This window comes from Zalophus californianus, chromosome 14 (assembly GCF_009762305.2).
Source record: "Zalophus californianus isolate mZalCal1 chromosome 14, mZalCal1.pri.v2, whole genome shotgun sequence".
NCBI lineage: Eukaryota > Metazoa > Chordata > Mammalia > Carnivora > Otariidae > Zalophus > Zalophus californianus.
The window spans coordinates 5157299-5176868 of NC_045608.1; the positions used below are offsets into that span (position 1 = coordinate 5157299).

Genomic DNA, 19570 nt, shown 5'->3' on the forward strand with positions numbered 1-19570 from the left:
CTCATCCCACAGTCACGACCCAGGCCCCGGGTATGCGCCTGCCTCCACCTTCCCAAGACAGGAGAGAAAGTAGCCCTGCCAAACGAAGCCTGGATTCTGTGACGCCATCCCAGCGACATACGGTTCTTGTGATGACAGAGGTTGTGGTCCGGGTACCTGGCTGCTTGGAACCAGGGGGGAACCCAGGGTAAGCACAGGCCTCCCCTCCGGGGAGCTGGCTTCATGGTGAAAAGTCCCCGCTGGTCACTCAGTCACCCGGGGCCCAGAAATGTCCCACCTGCATGGCCAAACACTGCCCCCCCGCAGGGCGCAGCCCCCAGCTGGCCCCTCAGCACAAGCAGCTTCGGACACGGATCCAGTCACCCCTCCAGAGAAGAGGCCAGCACGTCACACACACAGATGTGTGCACATAAATGTATATATGCAGACGTTTATTGCATAAATTCCTCATAGTGCTTTCCCCCTGTGTTTGTATAATCCAGAAGAAAAGGGATTCGAAAAAGGTTTTCATTGTGCTCAGTTTTTAAAAATACAAAAACGAACATGAGGATTACAGGAATTCGTTAACGTGCTGAACTGAGAATACAAACGAACTGCCCAGTGATCTAACCCGTGACTCAATTTACAGCTGCTGAGAACACAGCTTCCACATGAGGTTCCAAGAGCCCCCGGGGAGGGGAGGAGCAGCGAGGCCATGTCCCCTGAGGCCAGGCAGCTCCGACGCGGGAGGACCCGTGACCGCTGCCCAGGCGGCCAGCGGATTCCCCGAAAGCAACTCCACCCCGCAGGGCGGACATCCAGTTTTTAAGCACCCACACACACCAGATAACGAATGTTACAACATTTTTAAATCATTTGAAGTCCATGAAATAAGGAGACCCTGTTAAAGCACGAAACCCACGAGCCGTCAAGCGGGAGCTTCTGCTCGCCAGGCAGGGCGGTCTGGTGGGCACGACACGCGGCTGCACCAGGACCCGCAGGAGTGGTCGGTCGCCGGGGACCAGTCCACGTGCCACAGCAGACGGCCAGTCCCTAAGGGATGACAGCCAGAGCCAGGAGACCCACGGAAAAGGGAGACACAGATTTACACCTGAAGAGAGCAAAGGGGACTACAGGCCCAAGGCTGAAGGCAAGATCGCTCCTCAGAGGGGCGCCGCCGCTGCCAGAGCGCCAGCCAACGCAGGAAGCGTGGCCGTGACCATGGCTGTCAGCCACAACCGTCCACGCACAGGTGACCCCCGGCTCCTCGCAGCGCGTGCAAGAACACTTGTACAAAGACACACACTCTCTAAGCCTTGCCACACACACAACCAAATGCTCCCTTTCGGCCTCTGAAGGTCAGGACGTGACCCGGGAAGAACATGGGGAAGCCACCAGACGCAACTGCGGGACAGACATGACTTTCCTCCCAGCCTGTGGACACTTGCCTTCCCAAAGTAACGTCCTGAACCCACGGAAGTCACAGCACAGATGTGAGTGGCAGGGTGCCGACGAGCCGGTCCGACTCAGAAGTCCTGCAGCTCGGGGATGTCCCGGTACAAATCCAGGGTCTCGGGGTTCGAGAAGGCCCCCCGGTGCTCCACGCCTTTTCCAGCGATGATCTGTTTCACAGCCACTTCCACTTTCTTGCCGTTGAGGGTGTACTGCCAGGGAGGGGCGGACGAAAGAAACACAGCGCTGAGTCTCAAGGGGAAGAGAGCCCTCAGCTCCCGGGTCCAAGCATGTGCAAACCGCGGACCGACCGTGCAAACCGCAGACGGAACGTGCAAACTGCGGACCAAATGTCCAAACCGCGGACCTGCAGACCGAACATGCAAACCGCAGACCAAAAGTGCAACCACAGACCAAACATGCAAACCGCGGACCGAACGTGCAAACCACGGACGGAATGTCCAAACCGCGAACCCATGGACAGAACATGCAAACCTCGGACCGAACGTGCAAACCGCGGATGGAACGTCCAAACCGCGAACCCACAGACCGAACATCCAAACCATGGACCGAACAACCAAACCGTGGACCAAACGTGCAAACCACAGACCCGCAGACCGAACGTGCAAACCACAGACTGAAGGACCAAACCACGGAACAAACCAACCAAACCGAAGGACCAAACCACAGAACAAACGTCCAAACCGCGGACCGAACGACCTCGGCCTGGAGCCAGCCACGCAGGTGCGCCAGGGAGGGGGCCTTCCACCCGGTGAGCAGGTGGCACTTGGATCACTGCATCTGGGGGATTGTGGGCTGATTCCCTAAGCCCAGTTGCCTCCTCGAGCATGAAGGGGGGTCCAGCACCTCTCCCTGCCGGGAGGACGGGGCTCCAGGGGGCTCACACACAGACAGCTCTTGCAAGTGCCTCACTGTCAGACTGTTTCTATTTCGTCAGTTAGACTGACTTCATTACCCTTCTCTGTACCATAAAGTCGGGCCATCAGCATCATGTCAGCAGCAGGCTGGCTTCTGCCACCTCGTCACCATCAACTGGCCATCGAGCCTCGTCCATGAGCCTCACCAAGCTTCCCCCAAATCTTCCCTCAGAACCGTTCATCAGGTCAGGATGGGGTATTACTTTCCTCACAGCCAGACTCCTTCCAAACGTTCAAAGCTCCCCCTAAAATCTGTGGCCCGCATGTTCCGCCTTTGATCCCCGTGCCTCTGGTGGCAGGGCGGGTGTCTGGGGGCAGGGGACTCGAGGGCAGAGACCTTAAGGAAAACGGCGGTGCCCTGATCTCTCCTCCACGGGCACTATTTTTTTTTTTAACCTGAGATGTAATTAAAATTCATTCATTTGAAAAACTCGGGCGATGTGTGAACTAATTAAGGATCTAAGCGCTAGCTTCCGAGGGACTGCCTGTCATGTGGGTGTTAGCCCCTCTCGCCCCGAAATGCAAGAGTCTCATGCAACTGTATGGGCTTGTTAGCTTTACACAAAAGCTCCAAGAACGGCTCAGGGGAGCTAATAATTTATATCTTCCATCAGCTGACAAAAGAAAGAAGACCATGTTTCAGAAGAAATCCCGCTACTGCTTCCTCTGGTGAGGAGGGTGGCAGGGAGGCAGAGAGCCCCCCACCCCCCGCCGGCTGCTGCTCAGGCCTTCCTGGGGCGTACACGTCATGCTGCCTGCCGTTGGGGTGGGCCAGGCGTCTCAGCTGTGAGCAGGGACAAAGATGTGCTGGGGTCAGGGCAGTTGTGGCTGCCTGGGGCCTGTCGGCCTCGCAATTCCCCAAGTGCCCCAAGTCTCCTTGGCCAGGCCACCCCCTCCCCAGCGCACGACACACGGGGCCACCCCAAATCCATTAGTTCAGATCAGGAGGATCTGAAAACACAAGGGCCTTGAAAAATCTCAGGGAACCCTGGAGTGACTTCCCAACCCAACCAGACAGCAGAGACAGCACCTGGGGAGAGCGGGGGCTGACGGCGACCCGAGCGCCACGCTGAGGACAGAAAGACGGGCCACCATTTCCTGCATCTCTCGGATAAACCGTGCCACTAGTCTCATGAGCACACACAGTTGGGGGTAGCCCTTCCAGCAGCAAAGGACACACGTCCTGTTTCAACAAAAGAAAGCCAAGGGGAAAATCAAACTCTCGTGCTCCAAAATATTCGAGAAGCAGACAGAACTGGTTCACTGAAGGAAAGCTTTAGGCCCTCAGCAGAAGACAGTAAATATCATGGACTCAAGAAGTGCCTTCCCTCCCTGCGAGAGCCACGGTCCCCAGAGTCACCAGGAGTCAGCAACCGAGAGAGACAGAGAGAACTCCCAAGCTTCAGACAGTTCCTGTGCATAACCAAAATTTAAAAGAAGCAGGTAGACAGGGGAAGTCCCGGCCCTGCTCGGGGCAGCATCAGAGCTGTCTCCCATGGGGGCCCAGTCAGCAGGCTCTGCGCTGTGTCCCCATCAGAGAACCGCTGTTCTGCAGACTTCCGTACACCCTGGCTGGTCTGTGCACTCAGCCCACCCTGTGCACACACGTGTGCACGTGCACACGGCAGCCTCTCTTCCCAGCTGATATTCGCCTTGGGAACAGTCCAAGTTAAAGCTGAGATCCAATCTGGGCGCCCCTCCTCCCCCAGAACCTAAACAAAGTAGAAGGGGAGCAGCTTTCTGGAGACATGCCTCTAAATAGATTCGACTCTTCTTTCCACAGGCAAAACTTAAAATTAAAAGGCAAGAGCAACAGCACCCCAGCGGCTCTTTAAAAAGTTAATATTAATTTTCTCATTAATAATTTTAAGAACAAACTAAAACCGCACCGGGGAAAAGCCCATTGGATGCGCAGGGCTGGGCCTGCCTAGCCTCTGAACACAGGTATTTAGCAGAAGTTACTTTACATGCAATTCAGGAAGGGTTAACAAAAAAAAAAAAAAAAAAAAAGGAGAGATGTTGGGGTAAAAAAGATGGGGTTGCCAGGCAACGCAGACAAACTATATATAAAGCAGAACAAGCTTCTAGATGAGTCTCTGCGTGTGGGGGCTCTCGGGGGGATGAGGGTGCTCCGGTTGCTGCTGCCCGGGGGCAGGAGCCCGAGCCCGGCGGCCGACCTACCGGAATGCCCTTGGTCTCCAAGATGAGGCTGGGCACGTGCCGTGCGGACAGGCCGACGCGGATAGCATTGCGGATGCTCTTCACCAGTTCAGGCCCGAACGTGTGGCCAGAAGCCATCTTCAGGAAGAGGAGCACCCTCTCCTCCCCATCCTTGTTGTACTGGGGGACACAGAGGCTGTCCATCACCTCCTCGAAGGCCTCCACTGCAGACACAGGGGAAGGGGCCACATCTCGCACCAGCCCACCATGGCCGGTGAGGAAGGAGGGGGAAGCCGGCCGCCTGAGCCTGCTGGGGACAGCTGCCTCTCCTCCACCCTCCTGGGAAGAGCCCCTCAAGGCGAACAAACAGAAGAACGCCCATCACTGGCAAGGGTCGGAGCTTTAGCTTGAGCTGCAATGGTTGATGTGTTTGTAAGAAGCCAAACACAGGCCTTACTCGCTTAATTACAAATTAATTTAAAAATAAAAAGGCAGCAAGTACCAGTGGCGGGGACTCCCCTGGTGGGAGGAACAAAGGCTGGAGGCAGACAGATCAGGACTTCTCCATCCTGGCCACACAAACAACCCTGACATGACATCTGTAGGAAGCCACCTCCTACAGAGGCTGACTTTGGGGCCTGGGTGGGGCATTTTAAAGGCCCACGGATGACTCTACTCTGCAGCTGTGAGGCCCACTGTCTGCATGTGGTGTCCCGAACGGTGCTATGTGACCTCCAGGAATCACACAACCTCTCTGTGCTTCTCCTTCTTCACCCGTAAGGACGAGACACAATTAAGCAACCCAAGGTTGCTCACTGTGAAGATAAAATGTAATGGAACAGGGATGGGCCTCTGAGGCTTTATGGCTACAAGCAATGTGGATGAGGTATGTTCTAGAAAGAAGGACATGTTCTCACAGCCTCTGAGGCAAATGGGCTGGAGTTATGCCAAAAGGCGGGCTCTTTGGAAAGCAGGCTCTGGGGCTCCCTCTAGGACACACCCTCCTTCCTTCCTGGATGACTTGAGAATAAATCGAGGAGAAAGGGAAAATACGTACCGATGTTATAGATTTCCGAACTGCCGAATCGCACTCCGTTGGGGTTGAGCGTGCCATCGCTGGAAAGAGACACAAGGTCACGAACACACAGCGGGTCCTGAGTGAGGCACGTCACCCGGGGGGCGGGGGCAGTTACCCCCTTCCCACACGGCAACACTGGGTCCAGTCATGAAGGCTCCCCTGCCCCCCCCCCCGGCTCCTTATCCCCACTGGTCACCTTCTCTCTCTAACTCCAAGCCAGACAACAAAGCAGTCCCCTTTGTGTGGAAACACCTGTCACCCCCCTGCCCCTTCCCACCCGTATAGGCATGCCGTGCACCCAATACCCACACGCTCCCCGTTCTGGAAGGGCCATTGCTACCGTGGACGGACACACCTTTGCCACAGGCCCACCACCCCACTCTGGGCACAGAAATGTGGATCAGGCCCAGACCTGGCCTTCGGGGAGCTGACGCGGGATGCCTCCTGTCCCTGCCTGGATGCCCCGGGAAAGGGGGCTCCAGGGAAGAGAAGCCCTCTAAAGACCCTCACCTCCGGCCCAGCATGATGATGCCCCCAGTCTTGGGGTTGATTCTGCAGTAGTCGCCATGCGCCCAGACACCTGCAGGGAGGCAGAGGTGCTCAGTCATCCCAAGGAGAAGGGGTCCTGACCAGCTGCCTGGACAGATGGCCACGGCAGGCAGGACAGTAACAGGATGCTCGTCAACAGACACGACTGAGGCACAGAAACAGGTATGGAATGGGGCTGGGGCCCAGGGGTAGAAGTGGACTAGACCATTCCTGCCCCCAGGAGCACAGCGTCTAGCAGGGGCCCCTGTGCGCCCAGTTCTGACACGCACCAGCACACAAGAGAACGCCACTCCTTCAGGCGCCAACAAGGGCCTCACGAATTCCCGGGGTTGGGACCAGCCCCGGCAGGGAGGGTGCGAGAGGTGGCCAGGGAAGGTCAACGGGAGATTTGGGAGCAGACCCTCTGAGTGAAGGGTAGAAACTACAAGGCACGCTTTAGGAAGACAGGGTTGTCTGGGACAGCGGAGGGGGCTAGTCTGGTGGGGCTGGGCCGTTCTTGGAATAGGAGAACAGCAGCAGCGCGACGAGTGGGAAGCTACTAACAGAGGCCCGAGCTAAGGCACGAGCCATGTGCACGGAGCTCACTGCCCAGGGGACAAGGAAGGCAGGGGAATGGGGTGGGGTGGGGGCAGGGATCAGAGGTGACCCTGAAACCAATCACCTGCACCATCCCCGTGTGGCCTGGTGTGCAGCTGGGGCCTGGGATGGCCACATTCCCAGGGAGGCCCTCGTCTTGGCATACAGCAAAGCTAATATCCCCAGGGATCAAAGCGCCAGCCTTGGCCACATCCTCCACCGGCACGGAAGAGGAAAGAGAAGTCACGCCTCAAGGGAATTGCCAAGGGAGCAATTAAACCAGCCAGAAGCTTCCTCCTGCCACCAAAGGCAGTGACCCTGATCAGCCGCATGAACGGAGGCCAAACGGGTGTGAATGATGGACAGCACATTCCCCTGGCTCTCGGCCACCTGGAAGTCATTTCCCCAGGGGCAGCCTGGCCTCCTGAAATGAGCCCCAAGACCCTGCGGCCCAGAAAGGGCATCTGAGAGCACCTCCTTCCCTGCAATCCTGGAGACACTCCCTGGCTGGAGGTGTGAACCCCGTCTGCTTGCACCTGTCCGGGAGGCGCCACCCGTGACAACATACTGCATTCATTTACCCCCTTGCTCATTCACTGTCATGAGGAGACTGCACGAGCAGTGACTAAGACTTCTGCCCAGATGAAGGCCAGGACATCTGTCCATCTGGAGGTAGTGTGGTCCTTGGGAGGCAATTTGGGAACGAAGGGCCTCCTGAGCTCATTTCTTCTGGTGCAAAAGAGGGCTGCAGGCCTCCAGGTCCTTCTCCCCTCCTCGCCATGCCAAAGACAGAAACCCCTTCCTCCTGATGGGACTTGCAAAAGACTCATGTACACAAACAGGGGAAAAGAATCATTCCTAGGACTGCAAGCGATATGCCAAGTTTCTGCAGAAGCATATCTGACAGCTACTCTGAACACCGGGCTTACAGACGCCATGTGGGGGGAAACAGGGCTGCAGACACGGCCACAGGGCACGTCCCACCCACCCGCCCCCAAGTCCTTTCTCATCCGGGGACCGGGCGCCCGCCCCCGACACAGTCTGGGTTGTGCAGAGCCGGCTCTCCCAGGAGTTTGACCATGAACGCAAGGCCCTGGAAATGGAGACAAAACGGAAGACGCACACGCACGCTGAAGGAACTGTCATTTGTGAAAATACAATGAAGCACTTCCACCTCGTACAATCCAAAGTCGGGAGAAAAAATTCACACAGGGCGGGTGGCTCTGCTGCCAGGTGGTCACGGCAGAGAAATGCAGGCTTCCCTGCAGGTTCCCGTGCCCCCAGCCAGCAGTTCCAGCTGTGCTCACCACACTGGCTCCTTCCGCCCCCTTTCAGCGACAGCACGCCAGCGCGACAGGGGGGACCCAGCCTTGCTCTGGCTTTCCTCCTGGAGGAAATCTTCTACGGTGAGCATGTGTTTTTGGGCATGAGAGAATGATGGCATGGCTTTCCACATCTGTAGATGCGCCATCGTGAATAAACCGCACACGCTTCTCTTATGGAAGGACCTAGGACTCCAGCAGTTACGACTCGGGGCGTCTTCCCACTTTGAACTCTTCTGATGTGGGCTGAGGGAAACTTTGGCTGTCTCCATGTCATCAAGCTCAAAGTCTTGACAGTTGGTGGGCAGGTCTGGCCTCCCGAGTGGACTGTGTCCTGCACTTATCTGGACCCATTCTATTTCCCTTTTTGCCTTGGCTGCCAGGAAACTCAGAGCTGAAATCATTGCTTTATAGAATCAGAATGGTCTAAATCTTCCTTCAGTCTGCTTTTAATTTCTCTTTTAATTTTTACTAGGTTTTTAAAAATGATAAGATATAAAGAAAAGCAAGACAGCTCATAATACCCCACTCAAATAACCCTTTGTTGTGCATTTATTCACAGACTTACACACACACATTTCCTTTTAAAAGTTGATACAAAAGAGAGAGATACTGTTCCCTCTGCTGAACTTCTTCTTTTTGCTTACTGATTTCTTGGATCTCACTGCCTGCTTACATTTTCACCTGGCCTAATGATGTCGATGTCTGTGAGTTTGCTTCCTGCTACAGAAACGACAACCTTGGCCTCCAGCTGTTTCCTTTAGTCACCAATTCCAGTACAGTGTCAGAATGTCCCAGTGGTGGGGCATGGACAGTCAGGTTCTCTGTGTCCCTCCCACCCACAACCGACAGCTTCAGAGTCCCATTATCTTAATTGCTTTCCTCCTTCTGTACTGGCTCATATACCTCCCCCTACCCTCAGAAAGTATCTGAGGAAACTACTTATAAAACCGACTGCATGATGAGATTCTTTAAAGAGAATCAGAAACCCTGCCCTGGGGGTAGAGGACTGCTGCAACCAAGCAATGATTTCAACTCTGAGCTTCCTGGCAGCCAAGGAAAATTGGAAATATAACAGGTCACAAAATATTTGTTTTCTCCAAGAGGGAATACCAGAAGTTCAAAAAAAAGAAAGACTCTGAAATCAATCCTGAGACATTTATCGTGTTAACCCTGTATACGTAACAAGTTCTAGGAAAGACAGTTTCCAAAGACCAATGGGCAGTATTGCAGAAGACAAGAGACGGATTTCTTAGATGAATCCTCCAGCTGAGATTCTACTCTCTTCCTAAGACAGGAGCCCCTGCCCTGTCCTTCAGGGTCATCTGAGGAACGCTTCTCTCTCTCTCTAAGCTCCCTCTATCCCGCCTCACGCCGTCTGGGCAGCTGCATGCTGGCAGGACCCAAGGTGGGGCTTAAGTACGGCAGGTACCCAGTGGAGACCAGGCCACATCTGGGGTGCTCCTCCAACGCCCACGTGGGGGTGCGATGCCAGATTCGGTGGTTTTTATGTGGGACGTGCAAACGTGCAAAGCCAGGCGGAGAAACGGTAGGGGTCCACAGCAAATTCTGCCCCCGACAGCCACCTGCCCTTCTCTGATCCTCCACATGCAGTTAACGCAAAATCAAATTACCTTCCTAGAGACCGAAGAAAGCAAACACTTGGAAAAAACCACTCTGGGACAGAGGGCTTGCTACACTGTGACTGGCAGAGCTGCGCCAACTCGCGCCTGCTGACAAACGAAGGTAAGGGCAGACGGGAGTCAGAGCTTGAAACAAAACACTTCCCTGCTCGGGGGCAAGGCGCCACTCGGAAGATGGAACGCGAGGGTGTCAGTCTGTGTGAGAGTGACAGGCAGGTTGTAAATCATCCCACTGCCAAAGCACTCCTCCTCCAATAGTCCCGTGAGGACCGGGTGAGGGTGCACGCACGGCAGAGAGGAAGAGCCCCAAGCCAGATTGCTCCTGAACACGCTGTCTCTCTCCGAACTGGCAGGCACAATCCTGGGTAGGTGTGCGGCCCGCAGCCCTCCCTCGGGCAAACCGGTGCTCGTGCCGGCCCCCCGCAGCCGCACACGGGGCCCAGGGGCTCTGCGCACAGAGGCTAGTTAAGCATAAACCACCCCACGGGCGCCCAGGTGGCTCAGCCGGTTGAGCATCTGACTCTTGGTTTTGCTCAGGTCCTGATCTCAGGGCCATGCTCTCAGGATCCTGAGATCTGCATTGGGCTCCACTCAGCAGGGAGTCTGCTTGAGATTCTCTCTCCTTCTCCTTCTCCCTCTGCCCCTCTCCACCCACACTCATGCGCTCTCTTTCTCTCTCAAATAAATAAATAAAATCTTAAAAAAAAGGAAGAAACTAACCCAGACTCCAGTTTCACATGATAGCTTCAAGCTGAATGTGACAAGATACTGATCCGACATTCATTCTCACCCCACCGGCGGAAGGAGCTGTGAGCGGCGGGGGGGGGGGGGGGGGGGGGGGGGGGGGGGGGGGGGGCGGGTTCAGAACCAGACCCTGAAGGCCCAGCCCCAGCGGAGTCTGGGCAGCTCTGTCTGCATCCCCGACAGACCGACCTACCTGGGAATCTGGAGAAATAGGCCTTCCTGTACTTGCTCCCATTCTCATCGTTCCAGAAGCACGTGGGCTGGCAGGGGATCGGCTTGGTGCACACCAGCTCACCACTCTCTCCCCAGATTGCCTTTCCTGGTTCAGGAAGAATGAAAAACTAATGTGACCACACACAGCAGCCACACACCGTGGTGCATACTCACACTCTCCGTCGCTTACACACCCTACTTGGGAATGACCCCCAGTGACCTTCCCTCCCGACTCCCCCAAACCCCTCTTCTAAAGGAAATTTATCTTTCCCACATGTGTATTAATACATTCACTCCATCAACACGTGTCTCTGAACAACACAGTCATCCCGCGTGTTTCCAAACTGCGCAAACGGCATCGTGCTGCGTGCGTCCAGCACCCTGCTTTGCTCTCCCAGCATGGGGTCGGGGTGATTCGCTCATCGGCTACACGCTGCTCCAGTTCATCTGTTTTCACTGCTTATAAGTCTTCACGTGCGATTGTGGCCATTTATTCCTCCTAAAGGGGAAGCTCTACTGTTCCCAACTCTGTTCCCTGCTGCAAACATGCTACCACGAACACACGTGCACGCCTCTCCTTGCTCATATGGGCAAGTATCTCCCAGGAATGGGATTCCTGCACCACCAGGTCCCAACCTATCCTCACCTTCACTCACTACTCCCGACTTGCAGGCTAAGGGGGTTGCACCGAGTCCCACTTGCTCCACAGGGCACGCAGTCTCCAGCCCCGGGCACAGCACAGGCCAGGGAAGCCGAGGAGAGAAGGCAGCACAGCATCCCTCCCAGTGAGTGGGCCCATTTATCCAGCACCTTTCACAGCACAGCACCGCGGGTCTCGCACTGAAAGTCACCATCCCACTGTGCGTCCTGGGAGGCTCGAGTTTCCACATTTCCTTTCCCTGGCCCAGCTCATCCCACCCCACAGAACCCCCGAGATAGAGAACAGACAGACATCTGGAAGCTGAAGAGACGGCCATTGGTTTCTCTCTGCCAGGAGCATCTCCCCCCGACCAGGCCACAGAATGTAGCAGTGCCCAAGACCAAGAGAAATGGTTCGGGCGGTGGGGAAGAAAACAGATATATGGGGCCGAGAACTTTTTGTGAGCACCAGAGAAAAGTCCTCTTCTGAAAGTAAGAACTGATTTTCGGAAAGGTCTCTGGCAACATTTTCAGTGAACTAGAAAGAGAGCTCCTTCCTGTGCTATCCAGACTTACAGCCCCTAACCTGGTGGAACCACCATGGCTGACGTCTCTCCCTCTTCCTCACACAAACTCCCCATTCACTCTGCCCAGTTAAAATAACAGTGGCTACAGGGCAAATTTGTACAGTGCACACACCACACGCCAGGCCAGGCCCTGTTAGGTGCTGGAGATACAAACAGGCTTTGCTGATTTACCAATAGCCACTAAGAGGCTACAAAGCAAAAGCTCGCCCTGAGACTGTCAGAGAGGCCAACCTCCAGCTCCCTCACTGGGTCCGGGTCAAGGTGTCAGACCAGCAGGGCAGTGGGACTGCCTGAGCAGTGTCTCTGGGGTTTGGACACCGGGAGAACAACGGCCCCCCTGCAGTTCCTGAACACAGCTCTCCACTGTGCTCCTGCCCGACACTGACTGTTGAGGCGGGCAGGCCGAAGGGGGCCGGGGACGGGGAACCCGGTGGGTGGCTAGAAGTGAGCTGGGCCGCCCCTCTCAGGGCAGTTACACATCCGAGTGCTTCCGAGCTACCAGTCACGCCCAGACACAGAAAGGAAGACGGTTAGTGAAGCCATCACCTTCCTCGTTCCAGGCTTCCACGGCCATGCCCAGGTTCCGGGCCTGAATCTCCCCTTTATACACAGGAATAGAAAAATTCTGGCCCATGAAGCAGGAGATGATGTCAGTGCCACCTGCAAACAAAGGAAAAGGAGATCCAAAATTCAGAAGACAGACAAACAGCCTCGTCTTTTACTGTGAACACCAAAGGAGGAAGACCCTAAAACACAGGTATCACTACTCTTTCTCCAGGTAAATACTGAAAAATCCACGGACAGTTAGTGCTTCTTTTCAGGGAGAAATGGGGAAGATGATTTAGAAATTGCAGCAAACCACCCATGTCTGAGTGATTTATTTTTTGACCGAGTCTTCCTGCTGGATAAGAGACAAAATAAATGACCTCTTGTGGTCACAATGATATTCGAGACTCGGGCTCACGGAAAATGGAAGCTTCGCCCATTAGCTCTACCCCACAGGCACTGCTCGGGCAGATGGCTCACACAGAGGCCCTCTGCTGTGGCCGGAGGAGCCGCACCCCTGGGGTCCGTGCAGGCTGGGTCTCAGATAGGAAAAACGCCAACGCCGGGAAGGAGCTCAAAAGGGAATCAGATCCTGGGAGGCACTGAGAGGAACGGCAGGAGCCCCCAAAGCTAGACCCACTGCTGCCAACGACTGTCCCCTCACTCAGGCACTTGGGGCGGGAAGGGACCCCAAGGGGGACGTGAGCGGGAGGTGCACACAGAGCCGGCTTCCTGACCCCAGCGACTCCTCTGCATACATGTGTGTGTGCACGCGTGTGTGTGCCGGGGAACATGCCCCCGTAACTGAAGCAGCAGTCCCTCCTTCACCGTGCCCGGCGCGCGCGACCCAGGGTGGAGGGCGCTCGAGAGCCACGTAAGACATCTGGATGCTTCCAGCAACCAGCAGGCTTTCATCCTGGCCTCGACTCGAAACTGATTGTACTTCTTCCCTCAGACAGAGGCTGGAAGTGTGATGTCCCCTCTGCCTTCTCCTGACACCTCGGGTCACGGCAGGTGTGCCCCATGAAAATGAGAACCACGCTCATCTCAGTGGCCGGCAAGGACTGACCAGCGCTCCAGGCCCCAGGGAGGTGTGAGCGCTGCCCCCCGAGGCTTAGGATGCTCTCTAGGGGATGCTGGGATGCGCACAGCACCAGCCCAGGGCTGAGGGTCCGACAGCACCGGGTCAGCCAGCAGTACCACTCAGACATATTTCCCGAAGCTTCTGCAAACCAGCATTCTGGGCAGGTAATACGTCTGGCTCTCGCTTGAGACAAGACCCAGAACTCTGGGAGGGTGAGGAGTGGATGTGGATCCCTGCCACCTGGCCGGAGACCCTCTCCACAGACAACCTTCTCATGCACACAGGCCACCTCAGACATACTATTCCTGCTCCCCCCCCCCCCCGCCGCCCCCGGAGTATCTTGAAGAGTGTTTTGTGTCAGAACAGGAGAGCTATTATGTTTCCAGGATCCGCAGCATTCCACAGAGTGATACACAGGCAGCAAACATTGATAGATGTCACCTGTCACGAGGCCAATGACCCCACTAAATAAATGGCCAGAGCCCCAGCAGGTCCGCCTACTCGGCGGGCAGCATTCATATGGAAAGGCCCCTGGAGGCCACATGGTACAGTCCATCCCTTTTAAAGGCAGGCAAACTGAGGTTCAGAAGGAAAGGGGATGTCCCAAGGCCACTCTCAGATGCTGGCGGGACCCCAGCCCTCCCTGCCCACCAAAACAGCTCGAGACACCCAGCCTCGGGCCACGGGTCCAGCTGGAAGGCGGACGGCTGGCAGGGCAGCCTCGGGCTTCAAGCACATCACACGGCATCTTTTAAAGATGTGTTTTCAGAAAAATAAATTAAAGTCATCTAAAGATTCTGATGAGCTATGACAGAATTAACTCTAAGTCACACTGTTAAGGGGGAAATAATGGAACAGCGTGAACCCGAAGTTAAACGGGTCTCACCCCATCGACACATGCTCCCCCACCGACGTACAGACGCCCCCGGCAGGAAACAAGCACAGGCATCCTTGGGGAAGGAGGACGGGCCAGGGCGGTGGGGTGGACACCACTCTATTTCCTTTTTGGATTCTGAATATTTTGCAACATGCACAAATTGTCTTCATACAACTTCATGTAGGGAAAAAAGGGAAGAGGAAAAAAAATTGAAATTTCACTTGAAATCCCAACACCCATATACACACACACACGGGTGTACACACGCACCCCCAACATATTCCTTTTCTTGATCTACAAAAATGACCACGCTTGTAATTCTGCAATCTGCTTCTCTCACTCAACATATCACAACTCTTTCAGTATCAATAAATATGTTTCTATCTAAATAAGAATTTTCATCATATCCCTCCTAACAGCCGCAAAAATTAAGGATGCACCATAAATTAGTCAATGAATCCCCTTCTACCGGGCATATAGGTAATTTCCAGCTTTTAACGAATATAAACGATTTTGCAACAATTGTTCTCATCCCTGGCCAATCCTTATTATTTACAGATTCTGTATTTGCAAATTCTCCTACTCGCTAAAATGTATGACCTCAGGATCAACACTCGGGGTGCCTTCAAGGTCATCTGAGACCATGAGCCGAGTGGTGGAAATCTCGAGATGCCCCCCACGCACGTCCCCAGCTGCGGGGCAACAAGGCGGTGCCGTGCTCTGGTTTCAGCTCCCGCTGAGAGAAGACCAGGGGACAGCGAGGGGAGGGGCAAGGGGCGCAAGAAGCTCTGGCCCGGGGGCCGGCCACACAGCACCCTGTTGGGAGGCTGCTCCGGCAAGTCAGTTAACACTTCTGAAACTTGTTTTCTCTTCTGTAAGGTAAAGAGAACAGAATCTACCAGAAAAGGTTGTTTTCAGAAATATAAGATTATAATACAAGGTTGTTTTCAGAATATAAGATGAGATGTGTGTGCGTGCGTGTGCATACCTCCCCCAGGAGCGATGGTTCAGCGGTCACTAACTCAGCGACTTTCTAGAACTTAACTGTCATGAACGAGAAGAGCCAACCGTGCAGAGATGTGCGTCCTGCTATTTACCCGGGACGAGTTCAAGACAGCGGACCTGGCGGGTCAGAGGCTGTGCACGCTTGCAGGGGCCAGCCTGGTCGTGCCCCACTTCCCCTGCTTCCTCCCGAACCCCCGCCCCACGGTGCAAGCCCTACCTGAGATGGAGCCCAGGAGGACGCTGTTCTTGATGCACCTGTAGACGTAGTCGTAGCTCTGGGCTTTCAGAGAGGAGCCGGTGGACAAGACCGTGTGAAGTGTCTGCAGACTGTGGGTTTCCACTAGGGCCAAGCAGCACAGAAAGATTAAAACTAAGTCCGACACCTCTGTTCTGGCCTGCGTGCAGGAGACAGGCAAGAGAGTGGCTCTGCACTCCTTGGCTGGCAAGGCGCGGTGTAGGCCAAGCGTCCCGAGGGGCATACTGACCTGGCTTCATGTTTTTCTCTTCCAGGATGGCCAGCCACTTGGCACCTGTTCCAAGGATGGTGATGCTAAGGGCACAGGAGGGAAAGAAAACAGAAACTCTCAAGGCTCCTGCACATTCCACGCTCCAGAGCTTTCTAAAATTAGTGACTCGTTTCTGGCAAGTTTGCAAAATCCGAGACACATCATTTTTCTGGGCTGAATTAATACCCAGTGTTCAGCAAACACCTGCATTGACTGCGGGGTTCAGCAGGGACAGGTCTGCACCCTGACTCCAACACGCAAGGAGCCCTGGCCCCCTGAACACGTGGCTCCATGTGAGAGACAATGACGCGCACATCAGCCCACGATCTTCCCAACTGCAGGGTACTTGCCCTTTTGGGACCAAAGGAGGCCAGAAAACCAAGGCCCCTCAAGTTCCAGCCTCACGCGATCCCCTTCCACCAAGGTGGAGAGGGCAGCAGGACCCTCTGTGGGAGCAGGGCCCGTCCTGGGCATTCAGGACCCACCCCCTGTTCTTAAATGACTTATAAAATCGCAGCTCTTCTCGTTTCAAACGTTTAGAGTCTACGGTCCTTCCCCCACATCCACACGGAGACCGACACCATGCGGAGCGTGAATCACTGTATTTCTGGGGGAGAGCGCGATTTATCGTTCCTTTTACCTCCCAGTTGCTCTTGCAGCCAGGCAGCCCTTGACCTGCAGACCCTCTTCCTAACTAAATAATGCCTTGTCTTTCGGACCCAAAGGAGGCTGCAAAATCCAGGTCCCTCTGCATCCCTCTGGGCAGCAAAAACCTCATCCCCTCGCCCCTGGGTGGCATCTCCCTCCAGGAAGACAGCCACATGCTGTCTGACGCTGGGGTGGCTGGGCAGGGAGGGCCCCTCGAGCCTGCTACCCTTTGTTCCTCCCGGGCCCCCCCTTCACTTCACGACCACCACCCTGCCACCACTAAGCCGCCCACTGAGACTTTAGGCACCTCCCACGTCCCCCATGTTTACTGCATTAACTCAGCCAGTCTGGTTCACAAATGCAAGGTCACCTCCAAGGACTAAGGTGTCACCCTTTCAGGAATAGCTACATTTTTACAGAAGATAAGGCACGCTATCAGCCTCTGATGGTGGAGCAGTGACCGCCCAGCCACCGGCACCAAGGTCTCCAGCCACCAACCACACCAAAACGACATTCCTTATTCTGCACAGCCCCAGAATCAACGGCTCTCTGTGGTTCTTTCCATATCCCTGTGAACCCTGACCTTGGCAATGCACAGAGACCCTGAACAGGTGCTGGGTGGGGGTCACAGGCCTGCTTGTCAGAAGAACGGGAAGGTCTCCCCATCCATCTCCAGGGCTTGCAGGAGATGTGTAAAAACACACTCAGCTCATGAAGCATGGGAGCTTTGTGTGGGTGCTCACCACTGCGTATTGTTACGGAGTACTGCCTGGTCGCTGCACAAAGCATGAGGCAGCTTCCCAGCTGGACAGGTGCCGGCCCCAGTGCCCCAAGGGCAGCTCACAGACAGCGCTTCCAAGGCCACCCACCCCGTGCCTGGGGAACTCCATCAGCCGAAGACCCATCAGTTTCCCTTCGTGTGCCCTTGCCCTGCCACCTCCCCCCACCCCCCCACGCCCCCCCACCCCCCGGTTCATTCTCCACTCAGGAGCAACACTTAGCCTTTAAAAACACCGGGTTGTGTTGCTTCCAGTGGTGTCGCATTTCATGCTGAAAAGCACCCACCGTCCAAACCAGCCTGACAGTCCCAGAGGGACCAGCCTCCCGCCCCCATCCCCCAGCCGGCCCCACACCCACCCTTCACATTCACAGCACGGGGGCTCCCCGTGCACAGCTATGCCAGTCCCACCTTAGGGCCCGGGCACTCACCATCCCACTGCCTGGAACGTGTTTTGTGTCCCCTCCCCAGGCCTGAGGTTCAGACCCCAGCGGCCTTGCCTCCAGGGAGCGTCCCTGACCTCAGGGCACCAACAGCATTTTTTCTCTCTCCTTCTTCCCCCATTTGGGTGCAGCCCCATGAGGACAGGGACCCACTTGCCTCCACCACGGCTACGCACACGCCAGGGCCCAGCAGGGCACCTGGTGCAGAGCAAACACCCAGAGATGTGCAGGATGCGGACATGACCCTGCAGACGGCTGTCTAGCAAGTCCACTCTGCCAGATGAGCCCGTCATTCCCCACCATGCACCACCTAGACCTCTCCTAACCACAGACAGGCAACACGGGGGAGCTCAGGTGGTTTTGATGCTGGCCCAGGTACACGCAAAGCCTGGACAAAAGACCCCAGAGTTCTGGCCCCAACTCTAACCCGAATATTCCCCAAGCCAGACTCCCAGAGCCCAGAAATACACCCCAAATGACAAAGAAAATTCATCTGTTAGAAGAACCTTGTTTGTGTCTACAAAATAAATGCTCTGTTATCAGATATGTTAGTAAGTCTGAGCCGACACATTAATAATCGGCAAAGATTTCATTCCTACATTAGTCAATATTATTTAAAAACCCAGAGACCCTGAAATGGCCTGCAAGGACCCTGCTGTCAGCCGGCTTGGGAGAGCCGCTCCTCTCGCCACAGACAGGTAGGATTTTACGTGACCATATGTAACTCAGTTTTAATCTTCAGCGGGGGGGGGGGGGGGGGCGCACAGGTAAAGGTCAGATGAAGGTCTCCCACCACACCTGACCTACACCCCCTCCTTCAGTGGCCGCTGGCAGTCAGAGCAGGTGTTTGAGGCCCGCAGCCCTCCCAAGCACCCCTCCCCCAGCACCTGCCTGGCTGCAGAGCTGCACCGGCCTCCATGAACCGGGCAGGGAAGCTCCCAGCTGGGTCCAGAGGGGCCCTGTGGAGGGCCAAGGCCATGTCTCCAGCAGCGTCTGGGGCTGATGGAAGGCAGATGTTCAGGACGTGCCTACCACATCGGCCCAGACCACATACCTGTGAATGCTCAGACATGCACGCACACACGCTCATTCACGCACTCACCCCCACGTGCACGCACAACCACAAAGGCACTCACTCTTGCTCACACATATTCACACACACACTTTCATGTACTCGCTCAAACCTGTACACACATACACTCATCCACACATGCAGACATACATACTCTTGCCCAGGCAAGCACACACTTGTGCACATATGCAGACACATACGCAAGTGCACGTACACACACACACTCACACACACACAGCTGGGTTTTCCTGGGGCCCTTAATCCTTCAAATTCATTAGCACTGAGCCCGAATAATGCATATTTTCTAACCGTCTTCCTGTTACACACACACACGCGCGCGCGCGCACACACACAGACACACACCAAAAACTGTCCCCACCTGGAGCCTAGCTCACAGGTATTAAGGGTAAAGCTCTTAAAGTCAACTCAGTTCCGAGGGATTCAATTAACCTTTCTCTGGAAACAGTCTCATTAGGAAATCGCCTTCCTCGCCAATATTGTGAGCCAAATGTCAGGATTTAAATATTACCCAGGCCAGGCAAAGTTATATTTGAAATATTAATGGCCAAGGATTTAAAAACATTAGTGGCTCTTCTGTCTCCCCACCATGAACAGACTCAAACTTAGAGTAATGAGCACATTCCAGAGGCCCCTGGAGCTCTGCTGCTTCTATATTCTCACCCCCAGAACCACGATCATTAGGCCAACAGTGACCACGGGCCGCAAGGGGC

The 19570-nt window shown here is 55.1% G+C and overlaps 1 protein-coding gene across 5 annotated transcripts in view; it reads right to left on the minus strand.

The window, feature by feature from the left end:
• Positions 1-414: 414 nt before the first annotated feature.
• The window catches only part of AACS (acetoacetyl-CoA synthetase), a 61836-nt gene continuing 42680 nt past the window's right edge, over positions 415-19570 (minus strand). For 2 of the 5 annotated variants that reach the window (XM_035723899.1, XM_035723897.1), the window contains 9 exons: positions 15878-15942; positions 15610-15732; positions 12427-12540; positions 10635-10760; positions 6118-6187; positions 5587-5645; positions 4551-4753; positions 3400-3552; positions 1659-3153 (listed from right to left, as the gene is read on the minus strand). In XM_035723899.1, coding sequence (XP_035579792.1) covers positions 2980-3153; positions 3400-3552; positions 4551-4753; positions 5587-5645; positions 6118-6187; positions 10635-10760; positions 12427-12540; positions 15610-15732; positions 15878-15942 — 1087 coding nt within the window. In that variant the 3' untranslated portion in view covers positions 1659-2979. The other 3 variants (XM_035723898.1, XM_027575653.2, XM_035723900.1) reach the window with 3 other exon arrangements.